We start from the raw sequence: 22773 nt of genomic DNA, 5'->3' as shown, positions 1-22773 counted from the left end.
ACACCAGGTACCAAAGTTAAATCAGGATCAGATAAACCATCTAAACAGTCCCATAACCCCTAAAGAAATAGCAGCAGTCATTAAAAGTCTCCCAACCAAATAAATGCCTAGGACCAGATAGGTTTAGTGCAGAATTTTATCAGCCATTCAAAGAAGACCTTACACCAATACTCTTCAAACTATTCCACAAAATAGAAACAGAAGGTACACTACCCAATTTGTTCTATGAAGCCATAATTACGCTTATACCTAAACCACACAAAGACCCAAAAAAGAAAGAGAACTTCAGACCAAATTCCCTTAAGAATATTGATGTAAAAATATTCAATACAATTCTCTCAAACTGAATCCAAGAACACATCAAAATGATCATCCATCATGATCAAGTAGGCTTCATCCCAGGGATGCAGGGATGGTTCAATATATGGAAATCCATCAATGTAAACCCACTATATAAACAAATTCAAAGAAAGCATTTCATAAAATTCAACACCCCTTCATGATAAAAGTGTTAGAAAGATCACAAATTCAAGATCCACACCTAAGCACAATAAAAGCAATAAACAGTAAACCAGTAGCCAACATCAAACTAAATGGAGAGAAACTTGAAGCAATCCCACTAAAATCAGGGACTAGACAAGGCTGCCCTCTCTCTTTCTCTACGTATTCAATATAGTACTTGAAGTCCTAGCCAGAGCAATTCGACAACAAAAGTAGATCAAGGGCATAAAAATGGAAAGGAAGAAGTCAAAGTATCACTATTTGCAGATGATATCATAGTATACTTAAGTGACCCCAAAAATTCCACCAGAGAACTCCTAATCCTGATAAACAACTTCAGCAAATTGGCTGGATATAAAACAAACTCAAACAAATCAGTAGCCTTCCTCTACTCAAAGGACAAACAGACTGAGAAAGAAATTAGAGAAACAGCACCCTTCACAATAGTCATAAATAATATAAAATACCTTGGTGTGGCTGTAACGAAGCAAGTGAAAGATCTGTATGATAAGAACTTCAAATCTCTGAAGAAAGAAACTGAAGAAGACCTTCAGAATATGGAAAGATCTCCCATGCTCATGGATTGGCAAGATTAATATACTAAAAATGGCCATCTTGCTGAAAGAAATCTACAGATACAATACAATCCCCATCAAAATTCCAACTCAATTCTTCATAGAGTTAGAAAGAGCAATTTGACATGTAGAAGAATGCAAATTGATCCATTCTCCCCCTACAGAGGTCAGGTCCAAGTAGATCGAGGACCACCACATAAAACCAGATACACTGAATCTAAAAGAAGAGAAAGTGGTGGGAAAGTTTCGAATACATAGGCACAGGGGAAACAACACCAATGTCTTATGCTCTAAGATCAAGAATGGACAAATAGGACCTCATAAAATTGCAAAGCTTCTGTAAGACAAAGGGCACTGTCAATAGGACAAAATGGCAACCAACAGACTGGGAAAGATCTTTCCCAATCCTACATCAGATAGAGTGCTAATATCCAATATATACAAAGAACTCATTAAGTTAGACTCCAGAGAACCAAATAAACCTATTAAAAAATGGGGAAGAGAGTTAAACAGAGAATTCTCAACTGAGGAAACTTAAAGGCCTGAAAAGCACCTAAAGAAATGTTCAACATCTTTAGTCATCATGGAAATACAAATCAAAACATCCCTAAGAGTCTGCCTCACGCCAGTCAGAATGACTAAGATCAAAAACTCAGGCGACAGCAGATCCTGGCAAGGATGTGGAGAAAGAGGAACACTCCTCCATTGCTGGTGGGTTTGCAAGCTGGTACAACCACTCTAGAAATCAGTCTGGTGGTTCCTCAGAAAATTGGACATACTATTACCTGAGGACCTGGCTCTAGCACTCCTGGGCATATAATCCAAAAGATTCTCCAACATAAAAAAAGAACACGTGTTCCATTATTTTCATAGGAACCTTATTTATAACAGCCAGAATCTGGAAAGAACCCAAATGTCTTTCAACAGAGGAATGGATTCAGAAAATGTGGTACATTTACACAATGGAGTACCACTCAGCTATTAAAAACTGTGACTTCATGAAATTCTTAGGCAAATGGATGGAACTAGAAAATATCCTGAATGAGCTAACCCAGTCACAATAGAACACACATGGTATGCACTCACTGATAAGTAAATATTAGCCCAAAAGCTAGGAATACCCAAGATACAATTCACAGACCACATGAAGCTCAAGAAGAAGGAAGACCAAAGTGTGGATGCTTTGGTCCTTCTTAGCAAGGAATACAAAATACTCATGGGAGCAAATATGGATGCAAAGTACAGAACAAAGACTGAAGTAAAGACCATCCAGAGACTGTTGCACCTGGGGATTCATCCCAAATAAAGTCACCAAACTCTGACACCATTGTGGATGCTAAGAAATGCTTGCTGAAAGGAGCCTGATATAGCTGTCACCTGAGAGGCCCTGCCAGAGCCTTACAAATACAGAGGTGAATGCTCGCAGCCAACCATTGCACTGAGTGTGGGGTCCCCAATGAAAAAGTTAGAGAAAGGACTGAAGTAGTTGAAAGGGTTTATAACCCCATAGGAAGAACAACAATGTCAACCAACCAGACTCCCCCAGAGCTACCAGGGACTAAGCCACCAACCAAAGAGTACATATGGCTCCATCTGCATATGTAGCAGAGGACAGCCTCGTCATGCATCAATGGGAGAAGAGGTCCTTCATTCTATGAAGGCTCAATAGATGCCCCAGTGTAGGGGAATCAAGGGCAGGGAGGCAGAAGTGGGTGGGTGGAGGAACACTGTCATAGAAATAGGGGGTGGTGGTGGGATAGGGTATTTCTGGGAGGGAAACTGGGTAAGGGGATAACAGTTGAAATGAAAAATAAATTTAAAAAAAAAGAACACACAAATTTGGGCATGGTGGTCCCTGACTTTAATCTCAGCACTTGGTAGGCAGAGACAGGCTGATTTCTGTGAGTTGAGGCCTGCCTGTTCTAAATAATGACAGACTGTAGCAAATATCAACAATAAAAGCCAAACATAACAACAACAATGAAAAGACCAATTTTTCTAATAACACAGAAAAGCTCTTCACAAAACACTTGCGAATCAAATTCAATAATACATGAAAAACACTGTACACAATAATCAAGTTAGTGTCTGACTCCAGAGATACCTGGATCATTAGACATAAATAATTAATAAATGTAACACAACACACAGACTCAGAGATGAACATGTGGTCAGTCAAATAGATGGAGAAAAGGCTTTGGACAAAGTTCAATATTCCTTCATGATCAAACTCTGAAGAACTAGGTATTGAAAGACTATATGTCAACATAATAAAGTCTATATATAGTAAGTTTATAGTAAACATTACATCAAATGAGGAAAACTGAATGGATTTCTTGAAACCTTTATAGGTAACCATACTCTATTCTTTTTTTAAGATAATTGAAGTTTTAGCTAGAGTAATAAAAGGAGAGAAGAAAATAAAAAAAATAGAACAGGAAGCCGTTAAATAATTCCTGCCTATAGAAATATGATCAATCCTATGTCAAAATTAACCTTCACTTTTAACTTGGCTGAATTTAGACTCATGGGTTTGGGGAGATAGCATAGTTAGCAAGCGTCTGCCACACAAGCATATGGTTTGGTCCTAAGCACCCGCATAAAATCAGGGTGTAGCAGCAAGTACCTGTTAATCCCAAGGCTGGGTAGGCATAGACTAGAGAAGCCTATGGCTTAGCTGCTGGCTTGCGCTAGGTTCCATAAAATTCTGTCTCAAAAACTATGATGGATAAAGATTGAGGAAGAAACTAGATATCAATCTCTGGTCTCTACATGTACAGGCACACACGTATGCACTTGCACACACTTATTAGACATAAGTTTGGGAATGTCTGTGAAGGTGTTTGGAGAGAAGTTTAGCTGAGGGAGAACCCCCAGCACCACCCTAAGCACTGGGCTCAGGATGGATTCACAAGATTCATGAAAAGGGAGAATGGGGACCAGCTTCGTCTGCTCTCTGCTTCTGACCTCTTAGGAGTCCTAGTTGTATCCTCCTATTGTAAGGAACTCTGTCATGCCTTCCTTGCCAGAATGGACTATACCCTGAACCTAAGCACCCAAACAAAACCATCATTTTAGATATTGCTTTTTTTTTTTTTTTTTTACAGCAATAAGGAACTAATAGAGATCCTCTACCCTAAAGACTCTAAAAATCCCTCCTGAAAAGTCTCAGATCTGATAACCCATCTGATATGACACCTGGACGTAGAATCAACCTATAAAAATCAGTGATTTTATTATGTGTCAGTAATAAGCACATCTTGAGAAAAAAATTAGGAAAAGAATTCCTATTTAGAATATCTTAGAAATAATACCTAGGAATAAATTTAATAAGGAAGGGAAAGACTCTTACAATGAAAACTTTGAGACTCAAGAAAGAAACTGAGCTCGGTGTCATGGTGCCTGCAATCCAAGCATACGGAGGCAGAGGGAAGCAGATCTTTGTGAGTTCAAGACTAGTCTGGTACATAGAACTAGTTCTACACACTAAAAAAAAGTCAGTCAATCAACCAACCAACCCACCAATCGATCAAATAAAAACAGATCAATTTTTTTTAAAAAAAGAATTAGAAGTAAACACTAGAAGATAGAAAAATTGCCCATGTTCACAGAGCAGTAATATTATAAAAAGCAGCTATGTAACCAGAGGCAATCTGCAGATTCCCACAATATCCACGAAATTTCTAGCAGCATTTTCTGCAGAACTAGAAAATACAAGAATTTGTATGTAAATCCATAAGATCCCAAGTAGCAAAGCAGTCCTGGAGAAAATAAAACCACTGGAGATATCACAACACCTGCTTTCAGTTACACCACAGCTACAGTGATATAAATAGCATGCAGATGACACAAAACCGACATACAGATCAATTAAATAAAACAGAGGACCAAGAAATTAACACAGATGATCACTGATTTTCAACAAAGGTGACAAACACACACTGATAAAAACTCAAGACAATCAACCAATGACTCCTGGAAAGCTGGATACACATATATATATGTTGAAGATAAAAGTAGATCCAAATCTGTCCATTTGCACAAACAACTCAAATGGCTTTAGTTTAAGATGGAAACTTTGAAACTGCTCGAGGAAAACATGGGGAAAGCACATCATGACTGATGAGGTCATTGACCCTTGAGGAGAAACTACCACTGCTACCGTCATCAACCAGAATAGTTTCTAATTACATTCTAAATACTTGTCCCACCATGTTATCCCACAGATAAGTGCAGACCTAAGCTCTCATCAAGGAGTCTTTCTTTACAGTACAGAGACCACTGTAGAAACCCAAATCTGGTCAAAATGCATATAACAACTGATTTTGGGGTGCCAGTGCCAATTGATACACCCACAATATAACTCCTATGCCTAAAACTCAGGGACCACCACACAAGAGGCAGAAAGAGTCTAAGAGCTTCAGCATCTGCTGTGGAGACACTGTCTTGTAAATGTGACACTGAACCTGACCAATGTGGTCACCTAAGAAAGACCTGCACGATGACAACACCAGTTGGCATGCCAACATGGATGGAGAATCTCATGGGACTCCACTCCTAAATGAAGAGCTAGAGGCGATTAACGGCCGTTAAGAAGGGAGACTCAGTCTTCTCAAGAGAAGACTCTCTGAAAGGTTATGCCATCCTAAGCAGTCAGCCCCAAACACGTGGCAGATACAAGCCACACCAAGTGGACTCAGCAGGCTCTGATTATGTACACATGTGATGATGATGATTAATGAAGAGATCATGAATTCTGAAAGTGGTAGTGGAAGCATGGAAGAAGTGGGGAAAGGAGAGGGGAGGGTAAAATGATGTAATCAATACTTAGCACAAATTACCAACACACACACATATAATTTAAGTTTAAAAAAATAAAGACTTAACACACAATGCAACATATTTACATAACTACCCAAAATATGGGAATAGGGCTATCATGCTGGTCAGCAGGTGAAATTACTTCCTAACCTGTGGGGCAGAGGAGTGATGCAGAGAGAAGAAAGCAGAAGGTGGAAAATGGTCATGAAAGGGGCAGCCAGGGACTGGAGCAGAGAACTATCCCTGCTCTGGGCTGTAGGCTAAAATAACCAAGTTATTTAAACAGTATTTATGGCTTCCATCACTGGTTACGTGGTTCTGATGCAAGGCTCTGGAGTCCCTTCCTCAGTAAAGTCAAATGAGTAATATATTAAGGGAAAATATTGATTCAATGTATTATAGGAGAGAGTGTTCATATAATTCCTAATATTCAATGAATTGTGGTGTTGACTTTCAACTATAATTATTAATGCATAATTTTACAAAATACAGATTTTCACTGTAACGTTTCTGTGTGTATGAAAGAGGCATTGCTGTACTGCTGCCTTAGATTCTCAGAGATGCAGCTCATTCAGAGGTTATTAACACATAAGACACAGAACCTGACGGGTACTTATAATACACTAGCTACTGGGATTAAGCCCTGAGAATCACAGTAGCTCCCAATTTTGTTCTACTTAATTGGTCTTCACCACACCAAGACCCACTACCACATTTTCCTGTCACCTTTCAGTTCCTCCTCATGAACTGCAACGCAGTGAAACTGAAACAAAATAAAGCCCCTTTCTCTTAAAAAATAAGTAGCTGGGAAATGGCCCCAGCAAAAGCTATAAACTATAATAGAAGTCTCGTGTCATTCTTTATACTTCATGAAAGTCCTGCAAGGCTAACGAACCCTAGGACCTGAGTTAGAACCTGGGATTCACATGGTAGAAGAGAATTGTCTATAATTGTCTTCTGGCTTCCACATGTGTATTATAACAATGCACACCCACACATACACAAAATAAATAGGTGTAATAAAAAGATATTAAGACTTTATGAAAAGGACTCACTCTAATAGCTCAGGATTAATCCCAGGAACTGACAAATGGGACTGTAATTAAAATGCTTCTGCCCAACAAAGGAACAACCACCAGAGGGAGCAACAGCACACAAAATGAGAGAAGACCTGTGCCAGCTGTAGTGATGATGGAGCTGAATACTTAAAAGTTTATCAAGGATTCAAAGAGTTAAACAACAACAACAACAAAACCCCAAATCATCTGATCAATACATGGGCAAATGCATTGAACATGCAGTTCTCAAAAGAAGAAATATATGTGGCAATAAGTATGTGAACAAGTACTCAATACTCTCAGTCACCAGAGAAGGCCAAGGTGAAGTGTCCTGCAGCGTGTATCTCACCCCACTCGGAATGTTATCACCCAGGGAAAGCAGCAGCAAACCCTTGTGAGTATGTAGCAAAGTGAAAAACCTTCCTCGCTGCTAGTGGGAATATGAACATGTGCACCCACAATGGAAAGTAGCACTATGTTTCTGGAAGAACTAAAGTCCACTTTACCACTGAGTGTGTACACATCAAGGAATCTAAGCAAACCAGAGACATTGGCACATCCACAATACTGAAGAATTATTCATAATAGTTCAGACAAGGAACCAGGCTACATTCCCAGGAAGATGAATGACTAAAGAAAATGTGGCATATCTAGTCATAGTGTATTCTATTTCAGCCATAAAGAATGAAATTGTGCTATTTGCAGTAAATTGATGGGAGTACATGCTATCATATTAAGTGAAATAAGCCAAAGAGGAAGGAAAATATTTCACTTATGTGAAATCTAAAATGTATATAAAAATGTATAAATAGTAATATACAGAAGGAAGGGGCCTAAAAAAGCAGGAAGGTGGAGAAACAAGGATGAGGTAGAAAAGAAAAATAAAATGTAAATGGATAATTAATATAGTAAAATCCAGAAGGCATGAACACTAGGATTTTATAAGTATGAGACAGTTTTCATGCATCTGCACAATAACTTCAGATTAGCACTGTTTTACATGCTACTCTTCCTAAAACTTTATGTCAAAATGCCTGTAGGGCCCCAGGACGTTATAAAAAAGTACAAAGAATGTTCTTAGGTTCAAACTGTCATGTTACCACTACCCAGGTTACAGAGATCCATTGGTTTCTCTTCAACTTTCATTTGTGCGTGTGTGTGTGTGTGTGTGTGTGCACGCACATGTGTGCATGTGCATAGTTCCGTGCAGTTTGATTCCACATGAGTATCTGCGTGCCCCGGATAAGCAGGCTGCAGAGCTGCTCTATCTGCACTCACACCTTTTTATATTTGTTCCTTCCAACCTCAGCCATTCCCTGACATACATTCATCTGCTCTTTGTGCTTCTTTCCTTTAAAAAAATGGTGACCATCTCAATAGGCCAATCTTTTTAAGGTAACACATTCATATGATTCTTTCTCCAGTGTTTTACTGATGTGTAACTGGCATACAGAAAGCTGCATGTACGTAAAGGGCACAAGCTGGCAGCTAGCTTCTGGCATAAACCCTCAAATCAATACAAAGAGATTGAACATTTCCAATAATGTTTGGTAGTATTTCATTCTGGTTTTATTTCTATTTCCCTAATTATTTTTATATGCATTTCCGCCAGCAAAAATACTGAGAGTATATAAAAATATCTTCTTCGGAAGATAAGCTATGGTAGCTACTGTTTGTAAATATGAAGCAAAGGTTGATGCTTTAACAAGCTGACTCCAAAATATTCCTAAATGCTCAATATATTGGGACTTCTTAGATCAATATATTTCTAGTTTAACAGCATCTTTAGCCAATCATTTCAATTCAAATTATGATTATGCATAAATTTTGAATTTTAAAATTTCAAAGCTTGTTTTGGAAAAGTCAGTTGTTACTAAACCAACTTTTCTATGACACAAATGAAATTATATGACAGCAAAACTGATCATTTTAATTTACATAATTAATTCTTATTGGTGAAATCCTTGTTACTCATCTAGTCAAACATGTTTCTAGATTGTTAATGCATTTTAAAGTATTAAATAATTCTGAAATTTCCCTAAGATCACAGGAGGTAGAGGGAGGGAGGGATCTGAGAGGGAGACAGGAGGGAGAGGAAAAAAAGGAGGGTAGGATCAGGTATGGGAAGGGACGGGAGAGAGAAGTAGAGAGGGTCAGGAAATTGAATAGAAATGTGTAGCAGTGGGGTGGGAGGATGGAGAACTAGGGGTAGCCACTAGAAAGTCCCAGATGCCAGGGAAGCAAGAGGCTCCCAGGACTCAACGAAATGACATTAGCAGAAATACCCAACAAGGGTGAGATGGAACCTGTAGAGACCATAATCAGTGCATAGGTGTGGCCCCCAGTTAAGGGATGGGGCCACCCAATCATCTCAAAAATTTTAACACAGCATTACTCCTGTTTAAAGGAAATGCAGGAACAAAGAAATGGAGCAGAGACTGAAGGAAAGGCCATCCATGGACCGCTCCACCTAGGGATCCATCCCATCTGCAGACACCAAACCCTGACACTATTGCTGATGACAAGAAGCACTTGCTGACAGGAGCCTGATATGGCTGTTCCCTGAGAGGCTCTGCCAGCACCTGGCCAAGACAGATGCAGATACTCATAGCCAACCATCAGACTGAGCCTGGGGACCCCAATGAAAGAGCCAGGGGAAGGACTGAAGGAGCTAACGGGGATTGCAACTCCATAGAGAGAACAATATCAACTAATCGGATCACCCAGAACTCCCAGGGATTAAACCACCAACCAAAGAGTATATACATGGAAGGATCCATGGCTCCAGGTACATATATAGCAGAGGATGGCCTTATCTGGCATCAATGGGAGGGGAGTCCCATTGTCCCATGGAAGCTTGATGCTCTGGTGCAGGGGGATGCTAGAGCAGTGAGGCAGGAGTGGGTGAGTGGGTAGAGGAGCACCCTCAGAGGGTGTGTGGAAGGGAAACCAGGAAGGGGGACAACATTTGAAATGTAAATAAATAAAATAACCAATTGAAAACGAAAGATTCAATGTGTGGTCTTCACTTACCGAATCCTGTTTAAGATTTAATGATTCCTCACTTAGCAAGGGTCTTGAGGCAAGAATGTCTATTTTGCCTTCTAGCCTTCCCTCCATGGTTTTAATCGCATTTAACAGAGTCTTTAGGGAGATCCTGGAGTCTCCCATCCCCTGAGACATCCTCATAGAAGGCAAGGTGGGTGCAAAGCTCACTCGGCGCGTCACATTTGGAATAACACTGGGCAGGGCAACTGTTGCAGCCCTTTCCTTTACATTACTGACATAAAACCGAGAGCCTTCCAGGGATTTAGAAGATGTGGGCCTCTCTGGAGATTTCCTTCTTCTTGGAGGCATACTAGTTACAAGTAACAGTATCAAGTAAACCCCAGGCCTGGTTTTCAAGGAATAATACCCACTTTAGTAGGAAGAATAGCAGAAAGTATAGGAAGAAGCTGGAAAATATATTCCTTGGCTTCAAGAATGAAAAGATCACACTGCTTTCTATGACCTAGTAAGAAGCAGGCCGCAACCTGAGCTTCCCTGAGACACTATCGCTAATGACAGCCTCTTAGAGCTTTGTGACTTCACCACTCATCTGCAGAGTCAGTTGGTTAGAACCCCCTGGGCATTCCATTTGAAGACATACTCTATACCATGGTAATGGTGGTATTCGAACACAAAGTCACATTCAGAAGTTTCAGCTTGTAATGAGTTAAGATTTTTATAATCATTGTTAAATATGCTATTCGCGGCATAGATACAAATATGCTAAATTTGTAATCACTGAACTGAATTGCTTTCTTTTAGTAAAATATTCATGGGTTCAATTCCTTACTAAGCACTTTCTGTACTTTGCTTGCTTAACGACGAATTTACTGACATGTTATGTGACCTACTACAGGTGTCGCCTCTCCAGCCATTGTGCTAAGTAAGCTGCTTCACTATAATACCTCTTGCAGGTGAGCTTCTGTCTGCTCCAGATATGCCTTGCTGGCGCTCAGCTCTGAGTTTGCCTACAATTCAAAAAACAAAGATACTTGTTCCTCACATTTGAAAAAAAAAAAGTTAAGGTTCGAACTCAAAAGGCTTTGAGCTTATAAAACCCCTACAAACATTTTATAACAATGATCCTTGTGAGTGGTCATGAAAACAACATATTTTTTCCTGAAAGGCAGAGTGTTCTGATCAACAAGCTCTCATGGATGTTAGAAAGATGACGCATGTTGAACATTCTGATTCTGGTGAAGGCATCTTTCTAACTCCCTCCAGCTCTCAGCAGCACCTGACACACGGCAGGGGTTTAAGCTGAGTTTAAGAGAAGCTGTCCACCTCTGCAGGATTGTGCAGAGGAGGGCGGAGGCACCAAGCAATGCCTCGAACCGCACCATTGTAATGGTGCCTCACAGCAATCGCTTTCTGCCTAGGCATACCTGAGCATATTTGACCTCTAAAGCCTTATTCAGCTTGTGTAGATGGTCCTTCTGCAACATGGTTTCAGTAAATGAGTGCAGCTGTGCTTCTAGCTGTTTAACTTTTATCTACAAGGAAAACAAAGAGTGGAGGAAGATGTCAGACATTTTGTTAAAAAAATTAGAGAACACATGAAACTTGAAAAGCAAATCCTACATTTTTCTAATGTTGCAAATAATTCTGTCTTAACTCATTGCTACAAGCAGTTTATAGCTATGAAAATTGGTTAAGACAACGCATCTGCTTTCTGTGGCCTAAGGAAAGTCCAAATGGACATGATCATGAATAATTCCATTAGACTGTTCTGTAGATAAATCTCAAATATGAGTGAACTGTGGTATCAGTATTCAGAACATTTTCTGAAGGTGGGTAATTAGGAGGGAGGGAGGGAGGGAGGGAGAGAAAGAGAGAGAGAGAGAGAGAGAGAGAGAGAGAGAGAGAGAGAGAGAGAGAGAGAGAGAGAGAGAGAGAGAGAGAGAGAGAGAGTTGTGTTTTGCTCAAAGAGAACTAGGGAAGTTAAATAGAGTGCTTATATGTCGCATTGTATTTTTAAATTACCTCCTAAAGGCATGGTGGTACATACCTGTTATCTCAAGCCTTAGGAAGCAGAGGCAGAAGGATTACTGTGAGTTTATGGAATAATAAATTTTACTTCACCCTTAGGACTCACCATCTTGTAGCCTCTGAGAAACAGTGAAGTGCAGCCTACCGTTGTCAGTTAAGGTACTTTACTTTTATCATTTAGTAGGAATTCTTACTCAAGATATTTAAGACAGGAAGGAACACAGAAGCACTGGTCAGAAGCAAATGAGCCCTGCTCCCTCAAGTCTGGTGATCTGGTGAGTGTTAAAAACCAGTCTATTACCAGCTTATCAATAAGTCTGGGAACATGGCTAAATTAGGCCATGGTCAGATGCTCATACTGTTCCATTGGTCTGAACACACACACACACACACACACACACACACACACACACACATAAATACACATACACACAGAGTATATATTATATATCCCTATAGATAGCAATATATATTGGTACTTATAGTTACATCAATTATGAGACAGCCAAAAAATTAAAAGAGCTCCCTTTTAACCTGTTTACACTGTAATGTAAATATTGATTCATTACATTTCCTAGATATTTTTAGTATACATTGCAAAATTGAAATAAAGTAGGACATATCTACAATGGCAGTTCATTTATAAATTGAAATGAGATTTAGAGTTAAAATAAGCCAAATAGCCAATTTTTAGAATTCCAGTTTGGTTTTGTGGCACTGAGAGTAAAGCCAGGACCGTTCTATAAGCATAACTCATTTCAACTGCCTTTCATTTGCCTTCAATCTCCAAACCTCGTTTGTCTACTAACTTTAATATGAGGGAAAAATGAGTGCTGACATGTTTGGCAAGCCTACTGTGAGATTACTCAACATTTCAACTGTCCAGTCCAGAGCTAAGTGGGTTTCATTTTACATTGTTTAGGCCAGCTGTTCACTGTTTGGTATGTTAGGAAAATGTTCTACCATTGTCCTAAGCCCCAACTCTAAATAAACACATTTAGGCAGCTATGGCGATTTCAGTACAGTCTGATCATTTTTACTTCTATGGTCCCTGCCTACTAGTCATACAATATACCACCCAGCAGTTTACCACACCAGACTCGGCACAAGCAGGGCAGCAAGATTTGCACTTATACTACTGAGAAGAGAAAAAGAAGACAGGAGAAAACACATCGTGTACACTTATCCAGAATCAAAGTCTAGGTCACCAACCAGGGGTGTCAGAGTCAGGGTGGTAATGACTGTGGGGACAGTCCCTAAAAGGAGGTCCTGGTGCTATGAATATTCTATTTCCTGGTGTGAGTACTGATTACATAGTTACCTTTATATCATTTTTAAAAACCCATCAAGCCATGTTCTAATACATAACTTGGTCTTAGAACCACTTATTTAGTAGATACTAGCATTTTCATGAGGTTGGTATAAGTCAATCAGTGATATAGATCAGTGGCAAGCTTTGTTCTTGAGTCTCACAGGGAAAAAAAATCCACAGGCAACAACTTAGTACATTCACATTCAGTCACATCTCATACTTACAGTCAATAAATCAAGGCATGATACTTAGTTCTTCAAGAGAAACCAAAGGCATGTGCCACAGAGCTCAACTTTGACATATACTTCCTCCTATGTAACATATCTAACCCAATATAACCAAGTTTAAAGAATACATAGCAGCCTAGTGTCTTGGCCATATTTAGTATTTAGTTCATCCTTTATATTATTCTGCAAGATAGAGGAATCAGTTCTTTAAAATGTGCTAGCCCGAGGCTCGACTGACATGAAGATAAGCAGTGTCTGATATTAGGCAGATGCAGATAATCATACACACATACACACGGCACTACCTCCAGGAGATGTTAACTAAACTGTAGGCAAAAGTTTCTTTTTATTTAACTATTAACATTGTCACTATTGTATAAATGTTGGAACATGGTCAAAAGAATGATGCACGGTGAACAAAGCCTTGGGGGAACTGTGAGAGAAGCCATGGTCATTCTTGTTGGATGTCAGAACACAGCTATAGGACCCAATCTGCTCCAGTGAGGCTATGCTGAGCGCTGTCCTCGGTGAACCCTGGATCTGGATCCGGCCTTCTGCTTTGCTTTCCCAGATAGAATCTATCGTATGTATGTGCCAGGCAACTGTGTTTAAATCGGTCTGTCCTGAGAATGTTCTGTGAGCCATGTTGGGTGCCACCTGTAGGCTTAGATTTTTTTAAACCTATGTTAATAAGGGTTTTTAAATGCTTTGACTCCCCCTTTTAGTCCACCGCCCAAAGGTAGGGGAGAAATGGTAAATAGGACAAGGGGATGTGAATTTATTTAGAAGTAGTTTTGGGAGAGATTTTTTTTTTTTTTTTTTTTGGATTTATTTATTTTATGTATGTGTTGCTCTCTTCAGACATACCAGAAGAGGGCATCAGATCCCACTACAGATGTTTATTAGTCACCATGTGGTTTCTGGGAATTGAACTCAGGACCTCGGAAGAGCAGTCAGTGTTCTTAACTGCTAAGCCATCTCTCCAGCCCTGGGAGAGATTATTAATCTTTGTTGTCAGAATTCTAGCAGTCTGGTTTAACAGTGTCAACGGTGGCAGGATCCAGCAGAAACCACCTGGCCTCTCTGCACTAGTCAGTGAGAGCAACCAGGACCACCCAGAATGCCAGGAATTTTCTGTAGTGCCTCTCTTAATGAAATGAAGATCAAAGAAGCCTTGAGACCAATGAAGATCTGCACAACGGGCTATGCAGGCTCCCTGTCACTGGTCCTATTTCTACTTTCTCCTCTCTCCAAATATCATGGGTCCTCTCCTGGGTCTTACCTCAGCAAATCAGCATGTGAGTTTGCATCATTAGACATGACCGGACATTTCCACTTCAGTTCTGGGGAAGGGCTGCTCTGTCATTACTTAGTACGTGCTTACCTACCTTTATTTACATGTTTTTATGATTGTGTTGTTCTGAACTCAAACAACCTTCCATTGATCATTGCTTTCTCTGTTACATTTGTGTATAAAAGCACACCGAGGGGTGGGGATAAAAAAAAAAAAAAAGCACACTGAAGTAAGTTGGCTGTCGTGTTAGACTATAATTCAAACCATTCTCTAAGGTTCTCAAATTCCAGGTCTCATAGACAGATCTGCTTAGGTCAATGAAGACTGACGCATAAGCATAACTCACTTCAACTACCTTTCAGTGTGCCTTCCAATTCTGAGCCTCGTTTGTCTGCTACCTTTAATGTGAGGGAAGAATGAATGCTGACACATGTGGTAAGCCTATAGCGAGAATACTCAACATTTCATCTGTCCAGTCCGGAGTCTAAATAGGCTTCATTTCCTACTGTTTTGTTCAGCTGTCCTCATCTATGGCTACACACGAGTCATCTGGGGAGCATCCTTCACTATTGTTGAGAGATGACCTCGCTATACATCAGGCTGGCCTCTTTGTTCTCCTACCTCTTCCCTTTGAGTTCTTGAATTATAGGTGTATTCCATCATGTCTGACTTCAACAGGGGAGCTTTACAAAGTGTTAAGTCTAGGCATTAAGTTCTGACTTAATTGCTTTCTTTGACATTACAGTCATAGGAAGTTTTTCTTATGTATAATGTACATTTTTAAGCATGCAGAAAACTTAAAAGACCTTTCTATGACTATGCACATACCCACCACTCTAAATTCTACCATTAACATTTTTTAAACTTATTGCATTATTATTATCTCCTATGAGTCCTCCAATCTTCTTTTCCTTATTGGATGTGTTTCAAAAGAAATGGTAAATATACATTTCCTACTGCTGGGACTTTCTTTTTTTAAAATCTCACCTGATTCTAATGTGTACCTAAGACTTAGAACTCACAAATTAGAGAGATTAGAGATTAGTGTTTCCATTAGGGTTGCTTTAAGTCAGGCTCAGCCACATCAGTGGCAAACTTCCTGCAGTGTGAGTACCATGGGAGCAAAACTGGTGGCAACCATAACTCAGTACCTTCACACTTACTCACATCTCACTACACTACTCAGCACTACAGACTCAAATCTGTAAGGAATTTTTTCTATGCTCTAACAGCATGGCCATGTACAAGATGGCTGTTACAAAGCTTCAGACAGAGAATGGGTTGTGGTTTCATTATTACACCATTGGTCGATGAGCAGATGTCACTTGGTCGATAATGAAGTTAAGGAGGAACAGAGACTACAGTTACTGAATGACAGAGATTTTCTAAAGTCTGTATATTTAATCCATCCAACAAATACTATTTTAAACATCAGACAAAAAGTGGAAGATAAATCTCATACCTGGAGTGTCCCCTTTTCATAGGCGAGCTTATTTTTGCTATCAGTAATTTTTTCCAAGGCCTTTTCCACTTTCTGCTGAGCAAAGTGAGAAATCAAACACACATATCGTTACCATTTACATACAACATGATTATCACCTCTCTTTTAAAATGGGTATTAATATTGTTATTTCTACAGAAATAATATCAAAACTTACTTGCAACGTACTGCAACCTACAAGACCTTCCCCTAGACAATAAATCATTTGCTGACAGGAAACATGTACGGAGCTTGCTAATGAAGATACAAAGGTGTAGGAGTCTCAGAGTGTGCTGTCCTTTGTACCTGCATTCTTCTTTTCTTTGTTTCTGATTTGTTAATCTTTGGTAGATATGTTTCCCTCGATGTGGTGTAGTTGTAATAGTGATTGTAAGCTGTTTGAAGAGGACCATACAGATTTTAGGAACAATGACCACAACCTCTAGCAGCAGAAGACCATTGAGTTATCACAGCTTAAAAAATTACTTCTCAGAAATTGGAGGTAAATACCAATCTTGAAGATATCACACACTTAGACACATGACTGGAAAGATCTGAGCTGGATCTAAACATGAACATCTCCTTTCCTGTGGTTCAGCTTTCATAGTACCAAAAAGTACTGTGTAAGCTGCCAAGAAAGGGAAGCAATCAACAGTCATATCCTGATGTGATTCCTATGAACTAAAACAAGCATGGCAAGATATCACAAAAAGTACAGTCATGGGACCCATATCACAGTGGTAACCAACAAATGTTTAACTGGATTCATAGCACAATGAATGGGAGGAAAATCATGCCTGACCCTAGAAACCTAGCCAACTTCCAGATCTAGTGAGGTCATGGATTTTAAAAGCATTACTATCACTTTATTAGATGAGCATAATTCCTAACCATATTCTAAAGCTTATCTCTATACCCACAAATAAGTGCAACTCTCACTATTCATTCAAAAAGCTTCTCTTTACACCAAATGGAGACTGTTACAAAACCCCCTACAACTGGCTCTAAGTAGAGATCAATGCATTTAGAGAGTCTCAGATACAATGGACATGATCCTAGACACATCTATACAACACAGCCTCTACACCTGAAGGCTCAAAAAACATCACAGAAGAGGAGCACAAAGCTTGTAGAGCCAGAGAACATGGAAGCCTGTTGTGAGACTGTATCTCCTAGAAATGGCAGGGAAGCGATACCTAGTATACCTCAAAAATATGATTGCCTAATAGAGATCTGAACAATGGCAATATCAATAGAGGTGTTAACTCAGCAGGGGTAAATCTCATAGGGTCTCACCCCTAGACAAAGAACAGCAACAACTGATGACTGCTGACAAAAAGAGAATTACCCAGAATTGAGTCCCTAATCCGTCACCCAATACACTATGGTCAGCCATAAATCAAATGCACACAAGACATATTAAAAAGAAGTGGGCTATATTTACATATGTGTGGGATCTATTTATCTACATAGACAGATGTTAGGAGTCATAATGGGACAAGCTAATAACTAGCAGGTGATCAACCTGAAATGGCCTGCTTTGAATTATTATATAATCTGTGACAGGTGCACCCTTATTAAGCAAGGCTGTAAGGGATTCATTTTAGGAAAGATTCCTGCTATTAATATGCTTTTCCTGTTGTTATTAGTCATATACAATCACTAAGTAATAGTACATCCCTTTGGAGCAAATCTCTGCAGATCCACAAAGATGTACTATCTGTAGTGATGCTAGATAAATAGATGACTTAAATTTTAATAATGACCCTATAAGGATCCCTAAAATCATATCTGTGATTACTTAGCTCTATTATAGTGGACTGCTCTATGAGGTCCTTTTCTGACTGGGAGGGACTGGGAAGAGCAAAGGGAAGAGAAACTCATCAGGATGTATTTTGTGACAGAAGAATCTATTTTCAGTAAAAAGAAAAAAATTAAAAGGGATAATATATTTAATTAATTATCTAATTTTATTTCATCAAAGTCCTACATACATAGATAATTTTATTTATATCTGGTGCTTCCATTTAGAAATGTATATTAAAAATCCAAAGGGAAGTGGGGAAAACTGTCACTCGGCCTGGTCTCAGGAACGGCAACCTTCCTACCTGTGGCCCTTTTCTTACTGTGGTTCCTCTGTGAGTAAGCACCTGTAGGAATTAGCTTAATTCTAACATTGCTAAAGACTGAAATGGCAGAAATAAACCTCTGTGGCATTTAGGGTATTTTGTCAGTGTGACATTTAGGAAGAAAGAACCTTAATTGAGAAAATACTTTTATATAACTAGACTGAAGGCATAGGGCATTTCTTGGTTAATGATTGGTGTGGAAAGTCTCAGTTCCCTGGGGGCGGTGCCACCTGAGGAGATGGCCCTGGGTTGTATGAAGAAGCAGACTGAACAAGCCCATAAGCAGCACTCCTTGGTCTCTGCATCAGTTCCCACCTCCAGGCTCCTACCCCAACTTCTTTTCATGGTGGATTGTAAAGTGTTGTACTGGCTGGTTTTGTGTCAACTTGACACAGCTGGAGTTACCACAGAGAAAGGAGCTTCAGTTGAGGAAATGCCTCCATGAGATCCAGCTGTAAGGCATTTTCTCAATTAGTGATCAAGGGGGAGGTCCCCTGTGGGTGGTGCCATCTCTGGGCTGGCAGTCTTGGGTTCTATAAGAGAGCAGGCTGAGCAAGCCAGGGGAAGCAAGCCAGTAAAGAACATCCCTCCATGGCCTCTGCATCAGCTCCTGCTCCCTGACCTGCTTGAATTCTAGTCCTGACTTCCTTGGTGATGAACAGCAGTATGGAAGTATAAGCTGAATAAACCTTTTCCTCCCCAACTTGCTTCTTGGTCATGATGTTTGTGCAGGAATGGAAACCCTGACTAAGACAAGTGTTAAAGTGAAATAAACTTTCTTCCTCAAGTTGCTTTTGGTCATACTGCTTTGTCACAGCAATAGAAAAAACAAACCAGGGCAAGATAAAACAAGGCAATATGGGGGGGAATATTAGTGATATTTAAGCATGCACATTGCATGCTAAGCTTTGCGATGGGCACTTGACACTAAATCCTACAATCCTGAGAACCTGGCAAGATCAGGCTTTAATATGAAGTCTGTGATGTGATGCAATATACTCCCAAAGTATATCTCTAAAGACCAGTAAGAAATCATACTACAAGTTACCCCTAATTAATAATTTTAAGTTTAAGTCCCAACAAACAAAAATGCATTGCTAGCATTGACTAGCAATAATTTTAATGAAAGTGCAAAACTGCTAAAACCAAATCCTGACATCCCAGCTTCATAGCTCAAACTCTTACATCCCACTGAAACACTCTGTGATGGCTGGATGGAAAAGCTGCTAGGTAGACACAAAACTCAAGCCACAACTGAGGGATAAGTCATCACCATGAGACATTAAACAACAGGGAGCATGAAGAACAGGAAAGAATTAATACTAAGTAAATAACTGATAAAATGTATCAAAATCACTAGTAGAAAGAGACCATAGACTTGACAGTGTCAGTGCTTTTCAGGAAATTGGGTAGGCAGATGTGGCCTTACAGACAACTAGACAAACCAAGCAGAGGACTGGACAATAGGCAAAGGACATGACTGAATATTTAATCTCGGAGCAAGACCACAGCAGGAATCACAATTAATGGGTTTTGTTATCCCAATAGGCACTTCAAGACTTCCCACTGTCCATAACACCCCAGAAACTAAGAAGTTAAAACCATCTGCCTCACGCTCTACATGTATTAACTTAATCCTCAAATACTTTTATAGAAGTGGTACCATTATCCTCATTTTGATAGATTAACAAACAGGGTCTAAGAGGTTAAATATTATCTCTCACAGGCAAAATGGATAGCAAGAAAGTCGGACTCAAAAGCCACAAAGACATTTAGACCACGTAATTCTTCAGAGTTGAAGTAATAAGCAATTTATGACAGGGCTTAGTAAAAAACTAATCTTAGATTGAAAAAATACGTTAGGGTATTCTGTGAAATCTAAAGAATCCCTTGCATGTTCTAAAACAGTATTAATCATTCTCCAGAAGTTCAATCACATAAAAAAATTATTAGCTTAGAGAGTGATCATCTCTAAATCCTCTTCACCTGAAGATGCTGTAAGAATGCGCACCATATTATTTGTAATGCACTGACCTTAGCAGGCAGCTTTTAGAAATCACTCTTATTACTGATTGCTTAATGGGGGAAAACAGGTAAGAAACATAAGTTTCTTCTTCATCATTTATGTAAAAGGAAGTATGTTAAAACATCAAATCCATTTCTGTTTGTCAGTATTATTGATCCCTGGTGACAATCACTTAGAGCTGTCCCAATTGCCTCCTCTAGACTGACCTTTTTATACCCACCCCTTGGTAGTCAGAAGTGGCTTTGTGATGTTCAAGGGAAGCCATTTTATCTGTCAAATGCTTATTTTCTTCCATTAGAGTCTGCAGGTTTTGATTCAACACATTAATGTCTTCCTTTGAAAACAAAAGGAGAAAAGAAATTTATTTAAAAAATAAATCTTATTTTAAAATAACAGTTGAATTGAAAACTGGAAGGGAGTCTATGCTCATGTTTCCCATCTCAAAGAGTGGTGTTTTGATGAGGCTTGTTTGATAGCTTTAGAATGTTCAAACTAGTTATTTTTATTTTCTTTCAACTTTTACTTTATTGAAAAAAAATTTCTCACATGTTATATTCTGATCATGCTTTTCCCCTCCACAGCTTCTCCCAGATCTTCCCACCTCCCCATCCACCCAATGCCATGCCATTCTTTCTTAAAAAACAAACAAAAAAAAGAAACACACATAAGAACCCTCCACAAAACATAAGCCAAAATATACAAGCAGAAGACCAATACAACAATAAACGCCCAAACAAAGCATCATCTACAAAGACGGTGTCTACAAGAACACCATCGAGTTCTTTTTGTGTTGGCCAACTACTCCTGGGTGTGGGACCCCTTCTCCGAGTGTGGCTCATACACTCAGTGAAACTCCTTTGGAGAAAACTAATTTTTCTTTTGCCAGAAGATATCAATTTCACACAGCTTCTTGGTTAAGGGTGTGTGGGGCTGTGACCACTTCCCCTCTCAGTGCTGGGGCCATCTGGCTTGAACTTGTGCAGGCCTGTATGTACTGCCTGTATGTACTGTGAGTTTTTACCCACTGCTTCTTATGACCTCTATTTCTTTTCTAGTTGTTATTGAAAGAAGTAAATAAGTCATCTTTACTGTTAGTTATGCTCTTTCTAGTATATGGTATTTGTTTATCATTTCAAGCTTGAGTGTAATAGATAAAAAAATCCACAAAATATTGTCAAAATTAATCTGGGAATATATGAAGTATAAATAAGAGGTAGGTAAAGTTTATCCTGATAATATATACAATTTACTACCAGTATAATTCAGCACATCAATACACTGTATTAGATAAACCATATGAGCATCTCAATAAAAATATACATTTTAAAAACTCAACATTGATCTATGACTTTAGGAAAACTCAACTAAGAATTATGAAAAACAACCACCTCTACCTGATACAATTGTATCTACAAAAAAAAAAAACCATACTTGGCTAGGTTTCCACTATGAGGTATGAATTCCTTTGTGTTGAACAGGCCTTAAGTTCATTCAGTAGGAGAACTTTTAGTTGCTACCAGAATACATATGCTTCCCAAATAGTATTAACCATCAAAATGTACTTTGATATTTATGTAGCTATATAGTCATATAAAAATATGTATGAAGCCAAAGAGAACAGAATTAAATAGAAAAATGAACAGCAAACAGGGTTTTCAAATTTCCCACTCATAATACTCAACAGGACAACAAGACAAGAGACACATGAGCCAACAGAAGACTTGAGAAATACTATTAACTAAGAGACTGAAGAGAAGAACTCCTCCAAGTACACATGAAACAATCTCTATGATATGCTAGGTTATGAATCAACGCTCAATAAATTGGAAAGGGCCAAAATCATCTAAAGTATGTTCTCAACTACAGTATAACAACATTAAAATTAACAAAACTAAAACTTAAGCTAGAAATCAACAAACTAGCTAATATAAAGCAAACCGAGTACAATCATAAATATTAGAGCACAAAGTACAGTACAGGAAAATAACTGAAAGCAGAAAGCAGGTGGCTAGACTAACTAAGGAAAAACAGAGAAGAAACAAATTACTAAACAGTAGTGAAATAGAGAACATTCCTGCTGGTCTTATGAAATAAACATGTATGAACTCAGAACAACTGCATGGTAACACGCTAGGAACCCTAGATGGAATGGGCACATTCCTAGAAAGAACATATCTGTTGAAACAGATTCAAACAGAACACACAAGAACACACACACACACAGAGAGAGAGAGAGAGAGAGAGAGAGAGAGAGAGAGAGAGAGAGAGAGAGAGAGAATGAGAATGGTCACTTTATCAAATTACCAACTACTT

General features: G+C 39.0%; 1 protein-coding gene across 1 annotated transcript in view; it reads right to left on the bottom strand.

Moving 5' to 3' along the window:
- The window catches only part of Ccdc150 (coiled-coil domain containing 150), a 90530-nt gene that overhangs the window by 25016 nt on the left and 42741 nt on the right, over positions 1 to 22773 (bottom strand). The window contains exons 14-17 of the mRNA XM_021199047.1: positions 20681 to 20794; positions 16288 to 16359; positions 11389 to 11496; positions 10909 to 10971 (exon numbers count right to left, since the gene is read on the bottom strand). Of these exons, the coding sequence (XP_021054706.1) occupies positions 10909 to 10971; positions 11389 to 11496; positions 16288 to 16359; positions 20681 to 20794 (357 nt within the window). The remainder of the gene's footprint in view (positions 1 to 10908; positions 10972 to 11388; positions 11497 to 16287; positions 16360 to 20680; positions 20795 to 22773) is intronic.

This window comes from Mus pahari, chromosome 5, assembly GCF_900095145.1.
Source record: "Mus pahari chromosome 5, PAHARI_EIJ_v1.1, whole genome shotgun sequence".
In the NCBI taxonomy this organism is placed as follows: domain Eukaryota; kingdom Metazoa; phylum Chordata; class Mammalia; order Rodentia; family Muridae; genus Mus; species Mus pahari.
Note: the sequence above shows the minus strand (reverse complement) of the source record. Positions and strands in the feature narration are given on the sequence as shown.